Source organism: Drosophila guanche, unplaced genomic scaffold, assembly GCF_900245975.1.
Source record: "Drosophila guanche unplaced genomic scaffold, DGUA_6, whole genome shotgun sequence".
NCBI lineage: Eukaryota > Metazoa > Arthropoda > Insecta > Diptera > Drosophilidae > Drosophila > Drosophila guanche.
This window is the reverse complement of record NW_022995752.1, coordinates 2,554,480-2,576,828: the sequence shown is the minus strand read 5'-3', so window position 1 is coordinate 2,576,828 and position 22,349 is coordinate 2,554,480. Positions and strand designations below refer to the sequence as shown.

At 46.7% G+C, this 22,349-nt stretch overlaps 3 protein-coding genes across 5 annotated transcripts; all 3 read right to left on the bottom strand.

Moving 5' to 3' along the window:
* Positions 1-675: 675 nt before the first annotated feature.
* LOC117587566 lies at positions 676-1,398 on the bottom strand. The gene is made up of 2 exons (XM_034278390.1): positions 1,128-1,398; positions 676-1,066 (listed from the first exon to the last, which is right to left on the bottom strand). Exons 1-2 carry the CDS (start codon positions 1,284-1,286, stop codon positions 785-787), a joined length of 441 nt encoding a protein of 146 aa, XP_034134281.1. The 5' UTR covers positions 1,287-1,398; the 3' UTR covers positions 676-784.
* A 98-nt stretch (positions 1,399-1,496) lies between these two features.
* LOC117587564 (unconventional myosin-IXb) lies at positions 1,497-21,690 on the bottom strand. Of its 3 annotated transcripts, none has more exons than XM_034278386.1 (9): positions 21,488-21,690; positions 12,524-12,994; positions 12,228-12,460; positions 6,511-6,815; positions 5,869-6,441; positions 4,661-5,365; positions 2,511-4,185; positions 2,286-2,443; positions 1,497-2,225 (listed from the first exon to the last, which is right to left on the bottom strand). In XM_034278386.1, the coding sequence occupies exons 2-9, from the start codon at positions 12,946-12,948 to the stop codon at positions 1,893-1,895; spliced, it is 4,407 nt and encodes a 1,468-aa protein (XP_034134277.1). In that variant the 5' UTR covers positions 12,949-12,994; positions 21,488-21,690; the 3' UTR covers positions 1,497-1,892. The 3 variants fall into 3 exon arrangements, with proteins under 3 accessions (XP_034134277.1, XP_034134276.1, XP_034134278.1); XM_034278385.1 differs by having other exon boundaries at positions 12,524-12,991; XM_034278387.1 differs by lacking the exons at positions 12,228-12,460; positions 12,524-12,994; positions 21,488-21,690 and adding an exon at positions 10,038-11,179.
* Positions 6,994-7,552, bottom strand: LOC117587567. Its single transcript, XM_034278391.1, has one exon. It carries the CDS (start codon positions 7,506-7,508, stop codon positions 7,095-7,097), a length of 414 nt encoding a protein of 137 aa, XP_034134282.1. The 5' UTR covers positions 7,509-7,552; the 3' UTR covers positions 6,994-7,094.
* Positions 21,691-22,349: the final 659 nt, after the last annotated feature.

Genomic DNA, 22,349 nt, shown 5'->3' with positions numbered 1-22,349 from the left:
GCCATGTCTGTCGGTCCGTCTGTCGGACCGTCTGTCCGTCCTGATAAGCGCCTAGTACTCCGAGACTATAAGAGCTAGTGCCACCAAATTTTGCATCCAGACTTCTGTATGCTCACACTGTTACAAGTGTATTTCACCCCCCCCCCCCCCCCCCCTTCCGCCCTCACAAAAAGGCGAAAACCTCGCAAATCTACAATTTTGAAGTTAAAAGAAAACTAAAAACGCCATTCCGTAGGGATTGACCATATCTATCAGATCACCATATCTATATCTATCAGATGGGATCCGATTGGATGATTATTATAGCCATAATGAAGATTTATTTGCAGTGGCTAAACCCACCCCGTCCCGCAGCTTTTGTTGTTTTTTTTTCACATTCTCTCACTCACACTCTGATTCGCGCAGTGCCGCGTCGCTGCCTCTGAAACGTCTCTGCACGTCTCTGCCGCGTCTCTGCCCTGACTCTGCAGTGTATGGCTCTAGGGGAGGGTGGCGAGCTAAAGGAGCGTGTTGGCGTGAGTAGTGTTGTTGACAGATGAAGAAAAAATGTAAAACTTGACAAATAACCGCTAAGGTGCAGATGTATTACTGAGTGCCGGGTATAAAGGTTGTGACGCGTAAGAAGCGTCTCACACGTCCCTTCTCGTTTTTGTTTGTGATTGCTGACAATTGTTTGATCCAATAAAGATTGCGTACCATCGTTATCATAAGCGTAGCTGAAGAGTTTCCTCTTCCTCAGTACTTTTGATAAGCTTTAATACCTTAAACTGTACAATATAAAGATTCATTTGTCACTCGCTTCCAACTGGCAGCGAAATAATTCCCCAATAATTGATCCATCCCATTGGCGTGCATATCTACGCTCCAGTGCCAGTTCTTTGAGGCTCTGTCCAAGCATGCCGCATGCCACTCGTTGTCTATAGCTGCGGCGCTTATGTCGTGCAGATGGTCGCTCTTTTCTGTTTCTGTGTGCCACATAAACCTCTCCACCATCAGTTTCAGCGTTGGCTTTTAACTCTTTCAGTTCGTCGCGCAGCCATTGATTTTGACTTTCCAACAGATCCACCTGTAATTTATGAGTGATTTTAATGACATTTGCGGTTCCTTAAAGAGCACTTTGCACGTACATCATCCAAATCGAAGTCCATTTCACTGACAATATCGTAGGCAGCATCCAGTTCGGCTTGGAGTCGAAATAAAGTCTCCCTTAGGTTGACTAGCTCCTCCGATCTGGGCTCCACTTCACTTCGATGATTCTGAATTGCTTTCCAAGTCAACCAACACATTGTATGGCTAAAGAGAGTCTGTCTGAGGCAATTATTGATATGTTATCAATAGCTGGGAATCGTTGCCATATCTTTAGAGTTGAGTTTTTGCAAATATCGATTCAAATATGTTTCTAAGTATACGTTACCTTTTTGAAATTTAATAGTTTTAAATGGCTAGTAGAATTCCTAATAGAATGACAAAACCAAAAACATATTCAACTTTTTTTTCAATGCATGCTTCATTTTTATTTGAATGAAAGTATGAACCTTAAGGCTACAATACAACCAATACACTTTTTCCTCTAAAGATTGGCGAGCAAATGTTTAGTTTAGATGTTGTTTATATTGTAAACTGGTGGCGTTTTTAGCACTGCCAAAATGTAATCTCAGTCACTTACGAATTAGTCACTTAAAAACTAAATGGAAGAACTTATTTGATTGGCACTTGTGTGTGGTGGGGGGCTACAACCTATCGATCGAGTGAATAATACTAATTAAATGAATACACCACGGGGGCAGGGGCATATGAATGCGTTGCGTTGCGTTTTGTATAAATTAAATGTGTAAAGTGAATGTTTCTTAGATTACAAAAATTGAAATATTTACAGTCTTCTTCTTCGAGTCTTAAATCTTAACACCATTCGCCTGTACGGCAGGCAGAGCAGTCACATTTGCATTTCCATTTCCATTGCCACTGTGGCTGCCCGGAGACAATTCCATGTACTGAAAGGGCACATGATAACTCTGACCCTTGTGCTCCACCAGCAAATGTCCACGACCACTGGAGGCACCCACCACAGTCACCGTTTCGCCTTTTTTCAGCTGCTGTGAGTCCGCTTGTCCAGCGGTTGCCTCCTCGGGAAAGCTCGTCTTCATGAGGCGACTCTGTGGATAACCCAGCTTCGAATTGCCGCTGATTGTATAGGAACGGGAGGGTGGCACAGGTGGTGGACGTTCCTAAAATGGGTATGTACATAAGCTAAAGGATTGTTGTTATAATGGACAGTTTCAACATACCAAATCCAGTCCAAAGAGACTGCAGGTTTGCTGTATTATCTTCTGATCGCATTTCTCATGTGGATCTGGCGGTGGAGTACCTGCAATCGGCTGTGGTCTGGGCCTGGTCACCGTTCCTCCAATGCAGAGATTTGTGGATTTGGCAGAGAGGCGTGGCACTGGCAGCAGTGAGAGGAGAAAAGTTATTGAACCATTCTTTTCTTATGGGATTTTTAAGACCCTCACCTGTTGTTGGAGCTGCGGCAGCCACTGCCGCCAATGCAGCCATCGTCGTAGAGGCGGACTTGCTCTGGGAAATGTGAGAATGGCTGCTAGGCTGCTTGGCCACTGGCAGTGGAGCCGCCGATGGCGATGGCAAATGGTGGGGAATCATACGCGTACGCTTGACGCCGTTGCCCATCTTCTTGCGCCACCACCAGCCACGCCAAGTGGCCTGCATCAAGGTGGCGCTCTTATGGCGGATTTCCGTGCGCAGATGCTCCACATGCTGGCGTATGCCCTCGCTGAGGAACACATGGCGCTTGCCCGGTGTCCAGGCTAACGTCACGGAGCCATCTAGTACAGGTGGCTGCTCCATGGCATACTGCAGGATCAACTGGCAATCCTCCAGGGCCTTGTCCTCGCTGCGTCTCAGCAGGCGGAAGGGGGCCAGCATACGGTAGCGCGCATTGAACTGCTTGAAGCGCATGCGATGTGGGAAGCCGGAGGCCATAAGGTTGACCGTTTCCAACACCTGCAACGATCTGATCTGCCGCACAACGGTGGCCCGATCGAAGGACCCCGCCTGCTCGGCTCCATTGCTGCGGATGCAGCGCACAAAGTGCGGTCGGGCATGCACCAGGGTGCGCAGCAGGTTGTCCAGTCGCGTGTGAAAGTCCTGCGTGAGCGTGGACACGGGCTCGTCGCCGTTCAGCAAGTCCGAGTGAGAGGTGGGCGAAATGCGGAAGCTGAGACCGCGCGGCGCTTGCTGTTGCGCATAGAGCGCCTTCAGCTCGGAGCCAAAGAGATGTGTGGCAAAGCCAAAGTTGCAGCTGTGCTTGTAGAACACCGCCACCAGATCATCTGGCACCACATCCCGATTGGTGTCCAGAAAATCCGTCGTATCGTACTCCACACGTCCCGCAAAGTGACGAATGAGAAACATGCGCGGATCGTGGGGCTCGGCGGTGGGTTTCGTCTCCAGACGAGTGGAGCAGCGATGCTGCACCTTCAGCTTGGTCACATAGCTCTCGGCGGTGCCACGCACCGAACACTCGGCATCCAGCATGCTGAGCAGGCCCGTGCGCAGCGAGGATATCAAATCGATGCACGGCACATTGTCCACGTAGTCCACCTCGGTGTCGCACACGATGCCCTCGTCCCGGCAGGACTCCACCGAGGACTTGAAGATGTGCGTGTTGTAGAAATGTTGCATTGTCTCGGCACACAGATTGATGCACAGATGCTCCAGTTGGGCGTGCGGTGCGGGTTCCTCGAACCCAAACATATCCAGTATGCCGATGAAGCCGTCCGTGGCATGCCGCACCGCATTGTTGAGAGCTGCCATCGATTTGGATCCCGCATTGCCGCCTCCAATGGTGGAGGCATGCTGTGAGGCGGCGTCGGCCTGATTGTGCACCGACTCGTTCGAATCGGAGCTCAAAGTGCCCAGAGTGGAGCCCAGGCGCTTCAGGCTGTTGGCACGACGCACAATCGTGGCCACAGTGCGGCAGTAGAGCGCCTTGGCCAGGCAATCCCGCGTCATGTTGGCATCTCCATCCCCACACACGGACTTCACCAGCTGCCCCCGCACATTGTGGGTGCGGGTGGTAAGGCCGCGAAAGAGTGCAGCTGGCGGTACGCCCAAAAGACTGGCTACCGAATTTAGTTCCGTTTCTCCCTTGACATCCACCTCAAGGCCCTGTGAATTATGAGCGAAAAAAATTCGATTAATATTTAATTGTTCCTTGGGTTGAAAAATAATTTCTCACTCAGCAAAAATCTCCGTTATCGAACATGATTTAAATTCAGACGTAAATTACCACTCAAACATCATCGCAAGAAATTTATGAAAATATTTTGGCACACATCCGACCAGAGCGGGGTTCGAACCACAGATTTCTGGGCTAACCAACCGCCGCTCTATCCGAAGCACCAGCGTGGCATCCCGTGTGCTAGTGTCTGAATACGAAACATAAGGCGGCGTTAAAAGCAACACTAGATGGCGCTGCAACGCAAAAGCTACAAACTAAACAACAGATGGAACTAGTGTGCAGTTCAAATAAATTGAGTAAAGGAAATAACGGACAAAATGAATCCACAAAATTACAAAAATCCATAAAAAAAAATCCGAATAATTGTTATGAATTTATACAAAAATCGTTCAAATTACTTACCCCACCATCGATAAATTGAACATTGCCCAGCAGCAGTACCGCTGCCAATACTCGCACCACATCCAGAAATGGTATGCCCAATATGCCGAGGCACGTCTTCCAAGCCTGGAAACGGACTGCATCCTCCTGCTCGTTTTGGCACGTGTCGCCGCGTAAATAGCGCAGATTCGCCGGCGAGTAGCCCTCCAAGTGAAGCTTCTGGCGCTCCTCCCGATTCAGACCCGCCAGCAGCTGGTAGAAAATGTGATAATTCTTCTCCTTGGGCAGCGGCCGGATGACGCGCGTCTGATCCAGGAAGTAGCAGTGGATTTTGGTGCGATAGAGAGCGCCATCTGTCACCTGTACCTCGATGAACTGGCCAATGCGACTGGACTCGGAGTTGGTGGTGGTCTTGGCCGAGCCGAGGGATCGCAACACCGTGAAGGCAGCGGCCAAATGCTTGAATGCATCCGTCTCCGGTCCACCGCCAGCAATGGCAAACAGCTGGCGAAGCATCAGCATGGCATTCGCTGTCTTGCCCGCACCCGAAGTGCCCGAGAGGATGATGGCCTGCGGATAGCCCGTCTCGCTCTGCTGCCGCACTGCTTCCTGGACAATCTTCTGCAGCTGTGGTGCCAGCGGCATGGACCGTGTGGAGGTGAGAGTCAGCGGATTGCCCACATCCAGATAGGGATTGATGGAGAGCAAAATGGGACCAACATTTGTCTGAAAGATGGAAGGCAAGAAACGTTAATCAATGGTGATAGAATAAATTTGGGTATAATATGGATATATGATAGAGTTCTAGGTCTATGGGGGGACAAATCCCTAGCTATACATATCTCTTACTACCAAGACGATTATTTAGCCAATAAACTCCACACCTGTGATGTGTTGGTAACGCCTCATTCACAGCACATGCGGATGGACACTGGACACACTGTTGCAGCTCGTTTAGCGGAGAGACTTCCTTCGGCATTTGCCGCTGCCCGACGATATATAATTGTCGAAATTAGCAGTTAATCTCAGAGAGGCCGAGTGCAAACGGAGTTAAACTTAATGACAAACTATCACAATAATTGCTGGGACAGTAGATACCGTCGTACATCCCCCCATAGAGCGTCTGTGTCTCTGAGACCGGTTTCTGTGGCAATCACTGGAACTGGGACTGCCAGCAAATAAAAGCGAATTTATGTGGCGGCTTCCCGTGCTGGATGGTGGATACTTACAAAGTACCGCTGCTCGTTGAAGCGGGCCTGAAGTGTACGCATAACGGCATGCTCGGTGAGTGGTCCCGGCAGATGGATGAGGTCCTGCATGTCCTGGGCCAATTTGGGCAAGACGCTGATCTGCTGCAGCCTGGCGGCTGGATGCGGCGCGAAACCAAAGCCAAAGGGTAAAGTTTTGACGCTCTGACAGGGATTCGCATGCTTCGATCCGGGTATGAATGGCAGCTGCTGGCCATGGCCATGCGAATACTGGTGTTGGGTGGTTCCTGCTCCTCCAACTCTATTCGATGCTGTCACTCCTAGTCCATTGGAGTTGGAGGAGCGCATGGGCAGCGTGTTCGAGTTGGAATGGGAGTTTGAGTGCGAGTGGGAACCATGGCCGAGGATGTTTCCCATGCTACCCATGTGGGGCAACGTGCCAGTCGACGCCCCATGGCTCTGATGGTGCGTCAAGGACGTCTTCTCGCCCAACTGATGCGGCAGTGGGTGCGGAATCGATGTGTTACGTGCGGATACCACCGTACCAGAGCCCGCATTGGCCGGCAGCGTATGGCTAAAGTTGTGCTGCGAATGCTAGTCAGGATTACAGACAAAAAGTGTTAATTTTCATTCATTTAATTTCCTGGTGGGTTGCACTTTTACCTTGTGTGACACTGTGTGGTGGCCATTGGTGTGCTGTTGCAGCGCACTGGCGGACAGCCCGCCAGCTGCAGAGCTCAGATTCAGATTCGGAGTGGAGGCATTTAGGTCAAAGTTGTTTGCCTTGGAACCCACATTGGCACCGCTCCCTGGCGAGCCATGCGGCTGGGTGCCATTGGTCTGACCCTGTGCATGACCTTGACCCTGACCCTGGCCCACATGCAAACGATTGCGGAGTGTGACCAGCTCAGTGCTCAGGCTCTTGAGCCGCTGTTGCAGATGCACCGCCTCGTTGGATGATGAAGCATCTTTAAACAGAGGAAAGTAGAATATGATCAGCTGTTTTGAGTGCTTAATAGTGTAGTGTGTGAAGTAAGTATAGTGTTGGGGAGCATAGACGAGTTTTGAATAGCTGCATACATAAATCTTATTCCTAAATGCTTTTAAGGTGTAATTTTCGCCCCAAGTCAATACAATTAAAGCTCGTCCTGCCGTACATCAATTTTTATTGACTCTTAGTTAAATTTGTTAGTATTGGCGGTGCTACATCGTAATTTATCTCTCTGTGAAAGCATCAGAGTTTAGATCTATCGTTTGTAGCGGTTGCAGGAGCTGGGATCGTAGCATCCCCCCATCATGGACGCCGCCAAAGTGTTCAGTCTCATTGTGGACTGGTAAGTCATTGGATAAACTAGAGGTTTGCGCTCCTCAACCCATCGGATCGGGCTACGCAGCTGCTCCACGCTGTGTTCCAGCTTGATGCCACATTTTCCCTGATGGTATTTGAATGCCGCCGGTTTTTGCAGCTTGTCGTAGGGATCCCGGTAGTAGTCGCGATATTTCTGGCAGTCCAAGTAGAAGGTGTCGATTCTATCCAGAGCCGCGTAGTCCACAGTCACCAGCTTAATCTTGGGCGCAAAACCCAGAATGGCACGCCGCTCCACTTCAGAGCTTTTGGACACGCTCAGCATGTCTACCTCCGGAATTATGATGGGCGCCATTTCAGTGTGTTTCGTGTAAAAAAGCGAATAAAATAGCGTAAAAAAGTGCTACAAAAATAAACTGTGTGCGTGTACCAAAGAACCAAAACAAACTGATCAAAACGAAACTCAAACGACTGACATGACATGAAAACTGTGTTGGGAAAATTCTGACAAGTTTGTATGGGAGGGTGAATGCCAATGAAAGTTGATCAAAGTGTCACTTAAGCACTTGGGAGGTTCCAACATGTTGCCGTTCTATGGCAGGCAGATATCCCCTCATACATCACTCCTTCCCATTGAAATTCAGACCTTTCTCCACGATTTTGTATTGTATCCGTTCAGGAGTAGTATTCATTTCAGTATTTATTCACACTTGAATTTCCATAAATTATGTCTTGCCCGTTATGTGTCTTTAGAACTCCACATAACTAAGTTAATTTCCAAAATCCTGGAACCACTCGACTGGAGACGGCCCTCGACTATGGCAGTTCAGGCTGTTCAGGTCTTCTTTTCTGTTAATTTCATCAGCTTTAGCTGTTCCACGCATAGAAAACGAGTGGGAAAGAGGAGAATAAGCAGCTCGATGGGACATTCGAAATATTACCAAAGTGCTGTTTATTTAAGGAAAATTTAAATTCACTTCGTTCCCATTCAATCCATCAATTTAAAATACATTTGAACAAATACAAAAGCCTCGAGCTCTTCAGCTTACTTGGCTTTTGCGATTTTCCAATATTATGCAAGCGGAAATTTGTTGAAATATAATTAACAACTCAATAAAACGGAAACTAAAGTCACACCAATTAATTTCGAGTTGACTGGCAACAAAAAAAATACTCCCGCACGCGAATCGGTCTGGAGACACACACGGATTGGGCATGGGGCTTGTGCCGCTCGAGAAGACGCTAAAGAGTAATGAGAATACATCGAACGATATGTAGGATAGAGTTAGATTAACATAAAATGTTAATGAACCAATTTCTTCGGCAGCTTGGGATATAAATAGAATGCGCAAATATGAACACGGCGGCAGGTGCAAAAGAATATAGAATAAATTGAAGAGAAATAAAAAAACGAAAAGCTCACTGATTTATGGATTTATCTTACAAACCTGAGGCTCAGAGGTCATTCAACAGACAGATTGTAACCCAACACTCAAGCCAGGCCAACGAGTTTTTGACTTTTCCCTTACAAAACATTTTTTGGAGAAACCTGTCTAAAACCTGTCACTAATTTTCATGATCCATTTAACAAATCAAACTAATTGGCCAATGGAAAAACATTCACCATTACAGAAACAGAAAATCAAGCCCAAAAACCTTTTCTACTTCTCCCAAGCATTTGGTCTGAGCCAATAGCCAGGCCATGCCACAAGCCACAACGAAATCAGATTCGACAAAATACAGAAAAACAATATCATTGATATCTCTGGAGGAGGCTTTGGCAGGGAAACCAGTTTTAGTTTTTTCTTTCTTCTTCTGATTTTCTGTTTTAGTTGTTTAAAGGCTTGCACTCTCCACTCCACAAGAAATGTAAGACAAAAGACAGAGACAAAGATACAGTCCATAGTTGGCACTCCAAATATTGGCTCTATTCAGTTTTTTATCGATGATGATGATGATGATGATGTTGAAGAGCTTTTCTATTTTGTGGGTTAGGGGCAGCTCCACATCTTAACAATTATAAAATATTTTTTGTGGTGCTGATTTCTAATTCAAATGTTCATGCTAATTAGTCATTGAGTCGTTGATTGGCTTTTCCTTTTTGTTTTTGTGAAATTCTTCATGTCTGCTGTTGGTTCTTTTTTTTTGCATGTAGAAAACATTTCGACAGGCAGCAGCGCAGCCAAGAAAATTTCTTGGAAGCTGCTGAATAACAGAGTTAACCCGAAACTGGTCGCCCAGTGTCTGTCTGTCTGTCTGTCAGGTTTGGGTATCCGAGTGAGTGTGGATACAGGACAGCAGCGGGGAGACAGTGGGGATTGGGGAGAGTCTCTACCCAGTTGGTGGCGGTGGCTGTGTTGATGGCGGCGGGCACGTCGCGTCGCGTCGCGTCGCCTCGCACAAATGTTGCAAGTCGCGAGGCAAAGCGACACCCATACAGTTGTGGAGTGCTGTGTGTGCCAGAGCCAGGTATTCATATAAGCATATACGATTGCTAGTGCTATAGCAGCCACGGATGATTATGAATGTGAGACGACGTTCAGGGCTGAGAATAATCATGGAGGTGGGATTGAAAAACAAAATAGATGAAGCCCAAAGAAGGTAAAGACAAGTAAATCGAAAAGCAATCAACAGAGAGCTAGCAATTATGCGGATATATTAGAAGGGGAGCTCACTAAAATATTTCGGAATTTAATGCACTTAAGACGGAACCTAGGAAGATCATAAACTATGCACCTACATACATAGATATTCCTTTTCGAAAGTACAAAAGACTTAGGCCACAAACTTGATTTCCCAAATTATTATAAGACCCCCGCGTAACAATTTTGAACTTGTATCCACTCCGTTTTCCAACCCCCAGCAGGACTAATATCTCACTTACCCTGCAGCTTTTTCTCCGTCTCCCAAAATTTTTGCAATTCCGTGAAATATTTATCCAGTATGAAGACTTTTGACAGGCCCAATGTGGCCATCGTTGTTGTACATTTGTGTGGCCCCCGAAAGAGAACCACTAAACGGGTTTTTTGTTGGTGTTTTTTTTTGGGGGGGATTTCTGCTTTTCAAATGTTGGCAAATGTTTCGGGTTTCGACTGGGGTCCAGGACGAGGCAAGCAGCAACAACAACGACGACAGCGATTTTCTTATTTGAATAATTCCGATATACAGGCTCGGGATGCACGGGACACACGGGAGAACAGGTTTTCTCGTTTTCCGCACAGGCGCTGTACTGTTGCACTGTATCTGTATCTATGGCATACAGATGTATCTGTGTATTTGTGTGTGCAGCTGCAACAAGTGAAGCAACATACAGCACGGCACAGCACAGCACAGCACAGCACACAAAAATTAAATAAACAAGCAAAAAGAATGCAGAAGGGCGAGCAGCAGTCTCAGCCAAATCCCTGCCTGCCTCTCTTCGGTATCTGTCAGATACTTTTGGAGCACTCTGCAGCAGCAGCGGCGATGATTCTGGGCTCTTAGTCGGCCTCCGTCTCTGCCTGGGGATCGGATCTGCTTTTGCTTTTCTTATTATTATTATTTTATTTTATTTTTTGTTGTGTTTCGTAGCTCTCTCGCGGCGCGCGCGCGCTTTATTTTCTTGTTTTGTGCAGACTTTTGAGAAACGAGTTTCCAACTTCCAACTTCAACTCCAACTCCACCTCCAGCAGGCAGTGGAAGTGGACGCGGACCCAGTGTAGATGCTTAGATACCTTGAAGGTACACTCCACACACTCACTCACACATACACTCGCACACACACAGCGACGACACTCACTTGGGACTCACAGATACAAACAAGATTGATTCGCTTGGAAGTTTTTGGAGGCACTTTTCAACTGTTCACAGACCGACCCCGTGAACTCTTTGGTTATTAATTATTAGGAATAATTAGGATTTTGTTGTGCACGTCTTAACGATCATTTAATTTGAATTGAACCCAACTGTGGGTTGCAATGGGGGGCAAGGGATATATCTAGTTAGCACCGGGCATGTACCGATCGTTTGTAACTCCAGACGCAAACTGACGCTCAAGCCATCCACAGTCCAAACCGAGTTCCATGGATATATAGCCATGGTATATTTCAGAGAAGATGAGGTCGGTTTTCGCTCCAAATGAACGTTTGAATCTCTTATTTCGAGTTCTCACAGCCGAAACAGGTTTGGCTGCCCAGAAGAGGCCGCTCTTGTGCACTGCCTTACCTTCCGTTGAACTTCAACTCTGATTCAACTACACTCGCTCTCTCTCTCTCTCTCTCTCTCAATCTCCGCCCTGTCTGATTGCAGGTATATTTTTCTAACAAAAGGCTTTACCTTTACCCAAAAAGATCTCTGCAGATCTTTGTGTCTGCCTGTCTGTGTGTGTGTGGCTGGGCTGTTGTAGCTGTGTGCAGTTGTTCAAATATGAGGTCAAGTGTTTGAACTATGCGCCTCTGCCGCCACAGACATCGCTGGGGCATCGCTTCCCAGCTCGTTTTGCTGGTCTCGCGTGTTAATTAGTGTTGATTGCTTATTGTTTAATGTTGCATTTTACAATTCCCACATCTCCACTGCATGGCATTGGGTTACTGCATTCTCATTGTCAGCGGAGAGCACAGCAGAAATGCAAATTGTTTCACAAATCACGATTTTGGTTATCAGATTTGGTGTTTATTTCATTTCCGCTTAAATTGTTGATGCTTAAGTGCAAATGGAGTTGTATCTACTGATCTATGGAAATTGTATATTCTTTATAAATTCTCTTCATGCTAAATATATTTATTAAATTTTAATTATGGGAACATTTGAAACAAAAAAGGTTAAATTTCGTTTTGCTTTATTCAAACATTTGAAATACTGTTTTTATTACGGACACAAACCTTGTACGTAGTCTAGACAAAAACCCGGTGTTTTCTTGTAGCGCAAAACTGCTTTCGATCTGTGAACTGCTTGTTCAACTGCTTGATTTTATGCATGCTCATAGCGGGCGCCAGTGGCTCGCACTAATTCAAATATTTAAAACAGTTTAAAGGGGTTTTCATTCTCCCAGTATCTTCCAATAATCCAAATTTAACCTGTTTTATATTTAACCTACCTGTTATATTACCCGTTGTCTTGCTGCACGACTTCTTTCGCTTGGCCACTGGCAGCGTGTAAATGGCCGAGAACTTGGTGAATCGTTCAACCACAGCGCTAATCTTGCTGGAAATGGGATCCTTGGCTAACTTTTGCTCCTTTAGCTCTGCCGCCGGAACACCTGAGGATGGGGCAGTGGTGTCCACAATGGCGGGCGAGGCTTTTCGTTGTTTTGGCGATGGTGTGGTGGAACTGCGGAGCCAAAGGATTATTTTTAGATGCAGTAAGTACTAGTTTCGGGTAACGGAAACCCACCTAACTGCCTTGTGGTACTGACAGAAAAAGTCCGGACGCATGCGATGGCGACAGAGAAAGTCCTCACACAGCTTGAGCACATCATCGTCCTCGCAGTTATCGCTCTGACTGGTGCTCTCGCTGTGTTCCTCGTCTGCCAGCACCTGGGATTCATTCCGAAGACCCTCGTTCTGCCGCTCTGTCTTTGGTTCCTCCACCTGGGGACTGTACAGAAACGAGGGCAGGGAGTCGCCAAGAAAGTCTGGGATATTCTCAAAGAAATCCGCCGTGCGATCATAGCTGCTGCTGCTGGCGGCACTGGAGCTCTTGGAGCGTTGCTTGGACTGCGGCGACCGACTGCGACGGCTCTTGCGGTAGGTCAGATGCTGATGCTGATGATGCTGGCCCACGTCGTAGTCCGCGTACGTCTGATCCGGCAGCAACATGTCCTCATCCTCATCGTGGTTGACCCATTTACCGGCTGAAACAACACTGAAAGTGGAAGAAGTCAAGTGGAAAATGAGTGCAGTCTGCTGCTGCTGCAGGCGAAATCAATTGCGACATCAATTCGGATTTTAATTGCTTTTAAATCAAGTGGCCCAAAGGAGTCTGCGCTTGCGGAATGGTGCCGCGTGGAAGGTGGCGGCTGGCGGCTATGACTGCTATGACTGCGGCTTCCGCGTCTGCAGCTCCATAAACCTGTCAGTTTATTGGCGCAGCCGATTACCTCGATTAGCGTGACCATGACGAAGGTGACAGACATGGACGCTAATGCCTTTACAGCCACAAAAGCTGGATGGGATTTCTCTCTCGCACACTGTGCGCCTTTCCAGGTTCGCTTGCAACATGTTGCGACTTGCGACTGGCAAGAGCGTAAATAGATGATTTGCCAATCCAAATGAGACGCAATATTTATGCCACACGCAAGAGAGCGAGGAGTGTGGTCCCCAGTCCGTGGTCCCACTGTTGCTGTTGCTGTTGCTGCTGCTTGGCAATTAACTCAAATGATTGTCATAAAGTGTTGCGATCTGTGTGTGTGTGTGTGTGTGTTGCGTCGGGGAGGATGACCATGTGGCTGCCATCAGCAGTCGGAGCCGCTGGCGTCGGCATTTTTCAGTGTCAACACAGCGGGCGGCGGCAGACTTTGAGTTGAAAGCCGAGCAGCATCAGCAGCAGCAGCTCCGCAGCCCGCAGTTCTTAAGCTCAACCCGATATCTGGAGCTGGAGTTGAAGCTGTTGCCCCCCCGCACACCTCTTTCTGGTTTATTATAGCGATTACGCAACATGTGAGAGTGCAGATGGATTTGACGGGAAAGTTTGTTGCAGAACTTCTTATGAAGGAGCGAAAGATTAGACCAGATCAACTGCACTGCAAGTACTATCTTGTTGTGCTTTGATTTTTGTCAATTAATTGATACTGAATGGCTGTACCCTCAGCTACCCCCTCCCAGCAGAGAGGAACATTGTTGCTGATTGCTGACTGATTACACATCAAAGGAAATGTCTGGCCATAAATCGGCTTAAACAACGGAAACAGAAGCCACAGTCTAGTCCACCGGTCTAAACAATTTGATCTACCTAAAACATGGCTAATCGCATAGCTGGAGACTTTTAGAATGAATAAAATATGTCATCTAATACACGAACACACACACACACACAGAGAGAGGGGTTACAATATCAGGTTGCGACATCGCATAAAATAAAATAAATCTCATAAATATGCAGGCTCCTTGGGATCAGAGCAGCGGAGAACCTCAGCGACTGGGGGACTGCAATCGCTCCCTGCTACCTGTGGAAATGTTTGTGTGCCCGCTCAGCCTGAAAGTTATTTATTCTAACTACGACTACGATATACAATTTCCACTCCAATCTGTAAAGTGGAAGACACAGCGCTGCTGTGGGTCCTACAAGTCTGCAGCACATCTCTACAGGTCTCTGCAGCTCCCTAGCTCTCTGAAGAGCTTTCCTTTGAATGTATTCTCATGTGGGGGGGGGGGGGGCACCGCTTGGTAATTTGCATTTTCCAGCGAGATCAACAAATCAGCATTCTTCCAGCTGAGATATGAATTAATTAACAAGCAAAACTATTGCAAGAAACAATGGTAAATAATATTTACAAAGGGGTTGAGAAGAGTGAGTAACTTCTTGGAGAACAAATATCTATTCCAAAAACTCTTATAGATGATCTTGAACACTGTCTAATATTTCTGCAAATCTCTGCCAGAATCCTTCCCTATTTTTGGTGTTTTGGTTGCCATCTTTAGAGCAGCTGGACAAACATTTACAATCAATTTGGAGTCATCGTTCGTGCAATTTCCCAGGCCAGCAAATGATTACAGACTTGAGATCTAGGGTCCCGAGCCTCCCAGCCCGTATGCTCTTCTACGCTTCTACCAATCGAATTGCACTTTTGACTCTGCTACATGGAAATTACATGATTTAACTTAATTTAATAAAGAGCCAAGGGCACTGAACAACTACTCGCAGAAGCGAGGGAAGGATCGCTGCATCGCTGTGGCATCCTCCGAATGGTTGTGGCGTGTTTTTCGTGGCTCGCTTTTGTGATTTACCGCAGCGGTGCCCCCGCGCTCTGGATACCTCTCCAAGGGTCGGTCGGACACCGCCCCCGTCTACTCGAGAGCACACAGCACAGAGCTACAGCATCATCGGTAGGGAAGAATCAGAGTTGGAGCCACAAACTGGCGTCTTGGTCGTCCATCAACGTGGTGGGGCTACGCTGCCCGTCCTCGAGCCCCCGGCCACACTCTGAGAATTTCTTACCCCCAATCCAATTAACGAGGGTTACCTTGTTGCGGCCCCCCAATTGTTGTAGCCGTTTCTCGCAGTGCATGGATTTGTGTAGATCAAGAGATTTTGATTAATAGGTGGTGGTTGCCTTTGCCTTTGCCTTTGCCTGGTTTTGCCTTTGCCTTTGCTTTTCTGAGCCTCAACCTCTCTCGCATTGCATCGAGGCCGGACTGGGGCAGCGACTGACTCCTTGGCCATGGCCTGAGGTTAGACATTGAGAAATATTTTTACGAATCGAGTCGACAGACGAAGGCAGTCGAAACTCAATGAATATTTCGTTGGCTCTCGCATTTGCTCTGCTCTGTCCGGACTGTCGGTCGATCAGCTCAGTTATCTTCCCCCTATTTTCTATGTCCTTCTATCGCAGAGTGCTCTGCTCTGCACAACTCTGTCTAATAGGATGCGCAAATTTCAGACATTAATATTCATTTTCCAAGAACAAAGATCCCTATCGATTTATGTGTGTATTTATGCGCGTCTGATAAATCATCTAAAATCTCATACTTTTTGTTGTTTTTCTTTTTAGGTGACTTAAAGATGGGAGGTTTAGATGAAGGACTGTGAGAAATGTTTGTGTGGTAAGTGGAAGAGAAACAGTGATAGAAAATACTTTAAGAAAGAATAGAATTTGAGAAAAATCATACAAAATAAAGATCACTCTAGGAGCAGTTTTTTAAGTCACCTTTTGGCTATAGCCATGAGATTTTTACTACTGCTCTAGGAGCATTTCTTTGAGAATACTTTGAGCTATAGATATACGATTTTTAGTGATTTTTGTTTGGCGTATCTTGGTGGATATTCTGGTGTTAATACGCCTCTCCCTGACAGTCCTTCGCCTGCACATTGCTTTGGAAATTTAATTAACTTAAAACTCTCATTTTCTCATTAAATTTACTACACTAAAGGGTAAATAGTGTAAATTCTTGAACTGTAAATTCTCCAATTAGGGATTTATTTTCTGGCGTTTTTTTTCGAAAGTCTTAGCTGACAATTGAGATATCACGATTTTCGATTACCCACTGCCCCCGGGGGCGCCAATTAAGACTTTTGGCCAGCTGACTGTATGGAAAGAACCGCAAGATTGTGCGCGAATTCGGATTGTATTTCCCCCTACACTCCTCCCACGCCCCCTATCCGATTTGAGTTTCGCATTTCACATTTAATATTCGCATTCTTGTTGAGAAACGTTTCAACGGATCGGAACGGAACTTAAATGCATGAAAATTGCAAATATCGTCACGTTTCTGGCTTTAAGGATAATTACGTGTGCATAGCTGGAGCTTCAGCGAGGAGTTGCTGCTGGTTGGAGGATGTGCCTGCAGCACAGGTTGCAAGTTTCAATTTACGAATTTCAGACATAAACAAAGAGGCAGCCAGCCAGCCAGCCAGCCAGCCAGGCAGGCAGCACAGAATTAACGGTCACGAATCAGAGAGCAGAATGCAGCAGCAGCAGCAGCAGCAGATTGGAGACTGGCGGAAGACACACGAATTGGAAAATGGAAAGTACTTGCTACTCGAATTCGTTTATTCTTTTGTGGCAGTAACCGAGAAGCGGAAACGGAAAACGCCAGCAACAGTCAGAGAGCCACAGAGCCACACACACAGTCAACACCCAAAGAGCGTTGATAATTTATGTGGGAGTGTGTGTCGTCCAACCCCCTCCCTGTACCCTATCATCTCTCACGTACGCTCTCCGCCAAAGAAAAAGGCGTGTGAAAACTTTTAATCGAATCTTAATTGCATTAAGCCCTAACAAGGCGCACAGCTCACAGCTCCCATTCTCCCATCCCAACCAGCTGCCAGACCAATTAGAAGCAAGAAGAGCGAACGCTCCATAAGTATCCATCTAACCAGCCAACAATCCAAGCATCTAGCAATCCAACAATCCATTCTATCCATCGTACAATCCACAAACACTGCGTTAAATTTCTTGTCGCGTGCAGGTTACGCAATATCCAAGATGCAGTTGGAGGCCAGCCAGAAGACCACGAGACGTCCGAGACTTGGACTCCAAGTCGGATGCGGATGCCAGCACGTGCACAACGCTAAGGCCAGACAAAAGCCAACAAAAACTTGTCCTCACCATCTTGGCGCTGGCCATTGCCATTGCCATTGGGAATCACTTGCCAATAAAAGGCAGCAAACAATTAGAGGATGACTTGGGCTTGCAGCTCAGCTCTCCTGCAGCAGCTCTGTTTTCCTTCTGCCTCTAAATTTATGAATTGCAAAACTCACGATTACATAAGACATCAGTCAGTCAGTCAGTCATCTTCCTGGTGGTTTGTGGTCAGGGAAAACCATTACCAGTTGACCCCTGGCTGACGTGTGATCTTGGGGGTTTGGGCTTTGTATTTTTTGGGCTGTCAGAGATTTCATCATTACTCAACGAAAGGATACATCAGGGCAGCAAAGTCGATGGTCGAAATGTTGAGTGATGGGCTAAACACTGAGAACTTAACCCAAAGAACAACAGCCAAGAACTGGAAAATATATCCCGAAAGCAACAGCCTACATTTCGGACTTAATAACTTACCTTAAGAGCAAACTTCAAACCTTTGACTTTGCAGCCCAAATGGCTGTCCAAAAAATAAATATTAAGAGCCGCACCACAGCACTTATCTACAACGATTTGGCGATCTGTGGAAGATCTCCGCTTTTGGCCAAAACACGTCTCTCACCCACGCGGCAAGTCAAAGAGCGAGAAAACATACTGAAACCTTCCCCGAGACCTTCCTCAATGGGGTCTCGTAGCGGCAGCCGAGGCAACAAATGTGGACACGTTCGATGGGCAAGTGACCTGCAAAGGCCCCTCACAGACATAATTTTTTGCCGAAACGGCAAACGGAAAGCGGCAAACGGCGTGTGGCACGTGAAATATTTTTGTAATTTGTGCAGGATGCGATATCTAGAGAAAATGCATTGCTGTTGCATCGCAATCGGCAATTGCCATGACCATAGCTCTGGCTTCTCGGAGCTCCTAGGCCCACTATTTCCGTATGGGTGTCTGTATGGATCAGGCCAAGAGTTGACAGCAGCTGCACACCCACAACAGTTCAAAAGGGAGGGGACTGCAGTCTAGAGGAGATTGGAGCGGCTGCCCCTTAGAGCTGTGGCTGCGGCTGCGGCTGCGGCTGCGACTGTGGCTGTGTCTCGAGGATTGAGACACGGAGTCGCAGTCGCAGTCGCAGTAGAAGTCTCAGTCTTGGGGCTTGGGTCTCTCGGCTGCTTGGGTCAAAATTGCTTGTAAGAATTTATTGGCAAGAGTTCTGCGATTGCTGCGTCCAGGTCCACGCATGCAACGGCCAGAGAATCCCCCCTACCCCCCACCCCCCTAATTTGTAGCCTGTCTTCGAGAGACAAAAGGAATTTCTCAAAAAGTGGAAATGTAAATGGAGACCCGACAGCGGGTTCCCTCCTGAACGGGCGGGCAATTTAAACAATTATGGAAATCGCAGCTTCAACTTGCAGCTGGCCAATTATCAATGGAATCCCTGGAGCTGCACCGTTGACAAATCTTTCAAGTGGGGGAAATCCATTTGCAATCCCCATCTTGTCAATGGAGATTAATAAGCAGTTAGCTTGTGGCAGAATCAAACACAAGAAGCACTCACGATTGTCATTGGAGGGGAGGAACGGGAGGTGTCCAAGGAGGCGCTCATTAAACATAAACCAAAAGGAGGAGGATACAGAGAGGAGACACTAACAACTAATTAACACTTCCAGCTACTTCCACGCCCACCGAACCGGCTAACCGTTTGCCGACTGAATTAATGAACGAATTAAAGTTTGCGTGACGACATGAAGTGAGTACCATCCAGACCCGACCCGTCCGTGGACAACAACGTCACCAGAGCAACGCCACCGCGTAGACGTCTCAGGGAGTTGGAGACACGGCGTCCCAGTCCAGGGGCAATGCCGCTGCTGCTGCTGCTGCTGCTGCTGCTGTTGGATGTTGAAGGCAAGGAGCAAATGTCGTGCCAAACAAATACCTCAAGAAATCACTGAGGACAGGGAAACAAGGGAACAGGTTTTTTTGGCGGGCAGCTATGCGAATATCAGCGAAAACAACTACCTACGAAAAATGCAGATGCCATGCTACAAAGATGGGTATACCCTGAAGATTGAAGGGAAATATACATTTTGGTGATGAATTCTATTGGAAAAACAAGCTTTGAATTTTCTAATCACGAAAATAACTGCTCCTGTACTACGTTTGTGGACCAAAAAGCTTCGGATAGTAAAATAACAAACAATAATTGCCATCTTCACACACCTTTTCTATGCTTTTCCGCACTCAAAGAATACCCCGGGCTCCACGTTTTTCCCCTTCTGAAAAATGACAAACTCTCTTCCTGCAGGTAATACCCTTTTGTTTTGTTTGCTGTATTTTGTTGAAACTCAAAAAAATTGGCATAAATGTTTATGATACAGTAAACGGATGAAGACAACGACAACGACGCAACGATACTATGCACAGATGTGGATGAGGATGATGAAAAAACCTCGACTGAGACTGAGACTGAGACCTCGGTCTAACTTAACCTGTCAGCGAAGTGGAACGTTATACATGCATTATTTTAACCCGTGGATTGTGTGGCATTGCTTGGCTTGGCATTCATTGTCTGTGAATGCAAAGAAAGTGAATTGTGAATTGTGCATTGAATTGCAGCAGCTGATCAAAATCCACGCGAAACGGATGTGCAGCGGAAATGTGGGGGTTGGGGAGCAGCTCTCACTGCAGAAACACAAAAAACTTTAAGGAGAAACTGTATATAAAATATGAAAAATCAGACTGGTGGCAGAAGTGCAGTGGGGAGCGAACGGCTACTGGAACGTGGACCCCTCTGACTGATGTAAAAGTGTCGTGTGTCTCTGTGACTGACATTGATGTATTCGTATTCCCATCAGTCCATCAGTCCATCGACAGACGACAATTTGCAATACTCGCAGAACAATGTTGGGAATAGCAAGAGGCAGTGGGAGATGTGCGATGGTAGATGGAAGATTTAGATGGAAGGTGCGGGTAATGCGTATACGGTTGTCCCACTATCTTTGTGTAGAGATCTTCCCCTGGGAGAGGAATGGCTTTCTATTTGGTCTTCCATTTGTCCCACAATTGATTCCATTCAATTTCTATTCAAATAAATCGCATGCTTCATTTGGGCTTTATTGCAGCACCCAACTGGTTGATTGAATCGTTGCATTTGACATGATTTATCCGGGCCAAGAGTCCAGTTGTAGACTATATATATATATATTTTACAAATCCTTGGTGGGCCCTCTTTCTGGGGGAGGCTAAATGGAGTTGTTGTGCGTGCAGCAGCTCAATATAATTATTGAATTAATAGCCACAGGGCCTCGCAACGCGAATTGAGAGCTTTCCTTGAGAACCAAAAGTGCGTTCCAATCTCCTATGTGAACCGTGTGCCCTCCAGCTATCGGCTGTGTAAGAGTTAATGCTTGTCGAAAGAATCAACGGCTCTCGGGATGGCACAACGGGTGGCTTTAGTCGCAACTCTGCAACCAGACACGCAATCCACAAGAGTTGGCAGCAAAAGTTAGGCATAGATTCTAATGAGAACGGAACTACGAGGCAAAACTCAAATGAATTTCCCCCATTTTCCCATCAACGATCATATACCTCGCCCTTTTTCATTTTCTTTTAAGCTTTTAGCTTGGCTCTTTGGATTCTTGCATTTCATGTGACAAGAAGTGGCCCTGCCATACGTACAAAATATTCTCTCCTTACAGTACTCAACTTTTAAATGGACTGCTGCAATGTCTGCAGCTGCCTTTTATGGCCGTCTCGTGCCTCTTATCTTTTTGGGTATGACAAAAGTTGCTACTCAAATCAGGAAAGCGGCAGAGTGCTTCCATCCTCCATCATACACTGCGCTCCAACGGCTGCAGCCATCCTTATGCACCGACTCCACCGCACTTTGTGGATATTTCAATTCAATCAAAGCGCGGATGGGGGCTAGCGAGCGCTACATGTTCATTTGTCATGGGGGCAGAGAGGAAGAACGGCAACCCGGGGGCGCCCAGCGGGCAACGCCAACACCTTGGACCCCTAGCCAGGCAGTGCACATAAATCCACACTCGAAATGACCCTTCCACTCCTTAGCCGGGCCTGCAACTACGACTGGGACTGCGACTGGGTAATTGCGTACTTACCGATCTCTGCCGAACCGTAAGGTGATAACCTGGCTGCACGGGATTCCTTTTGTCTCGGTTGCCGCTTCGATTGCGTGTTCGAATCAGGAATACTTGGATTTATCGTCTCGTTTGAAATCCGCACTTTATTTATGGCAGCCCGGCCACATTTCTCTCTCTCCCACCCTCTGCTATACAATATTATTTATTATTCTATCAAGCATTATACTGTCAGCATCCACAGAATAAACGGCCAATGGGCCAAGATGATTACGAATTACGAGATTTTTCAACCGATGGGAGACGTTCACCAACCGCCAGAGCATGACCACACGAACCGACCTCAAGAAACGATCTGCGGCTGCGGCTGCGCGGCCACTTGCACTTGTGGGGAAGCCACCAGACGGCACACAAAAACCAGTCGCAATGCCACACGTGATTCGACATCAAGATACCTGGTAGCTCAGTTTGTACACGAACATATGAGCTTTTATGTATCCTTAAAGTAAGGTGGACAAGTTAGAGCTAGTTCCTCTACTGGATTCCATTTGCTGCTAAGCTACTGTGTGTGTGAGAGAGAGAGAGAGGTTTTTTTATTGGTTCATTTTAGTTTGATTATAAATTTCTTTATTAAATTTCATAGGAAGTTCAATTTAGTTTTGCCCCACTGTTCTCTAGAATGCAACAAGCTGGAGGTTGCATCCAAACAAGTTTGAGTTTGATTATGTTATGGGTATCTCAGCAGCTGCTTCGACGGTGAACTCATCCTCTATGTGCATTTTACAGGGGCTCAAGTAAATCGGAACATTCCAAAGAGTGCTTTAATAAGAAATTTATTTCATATAAATAAAACCCTAAGGAAACCTTTTTTCAAATCATAATA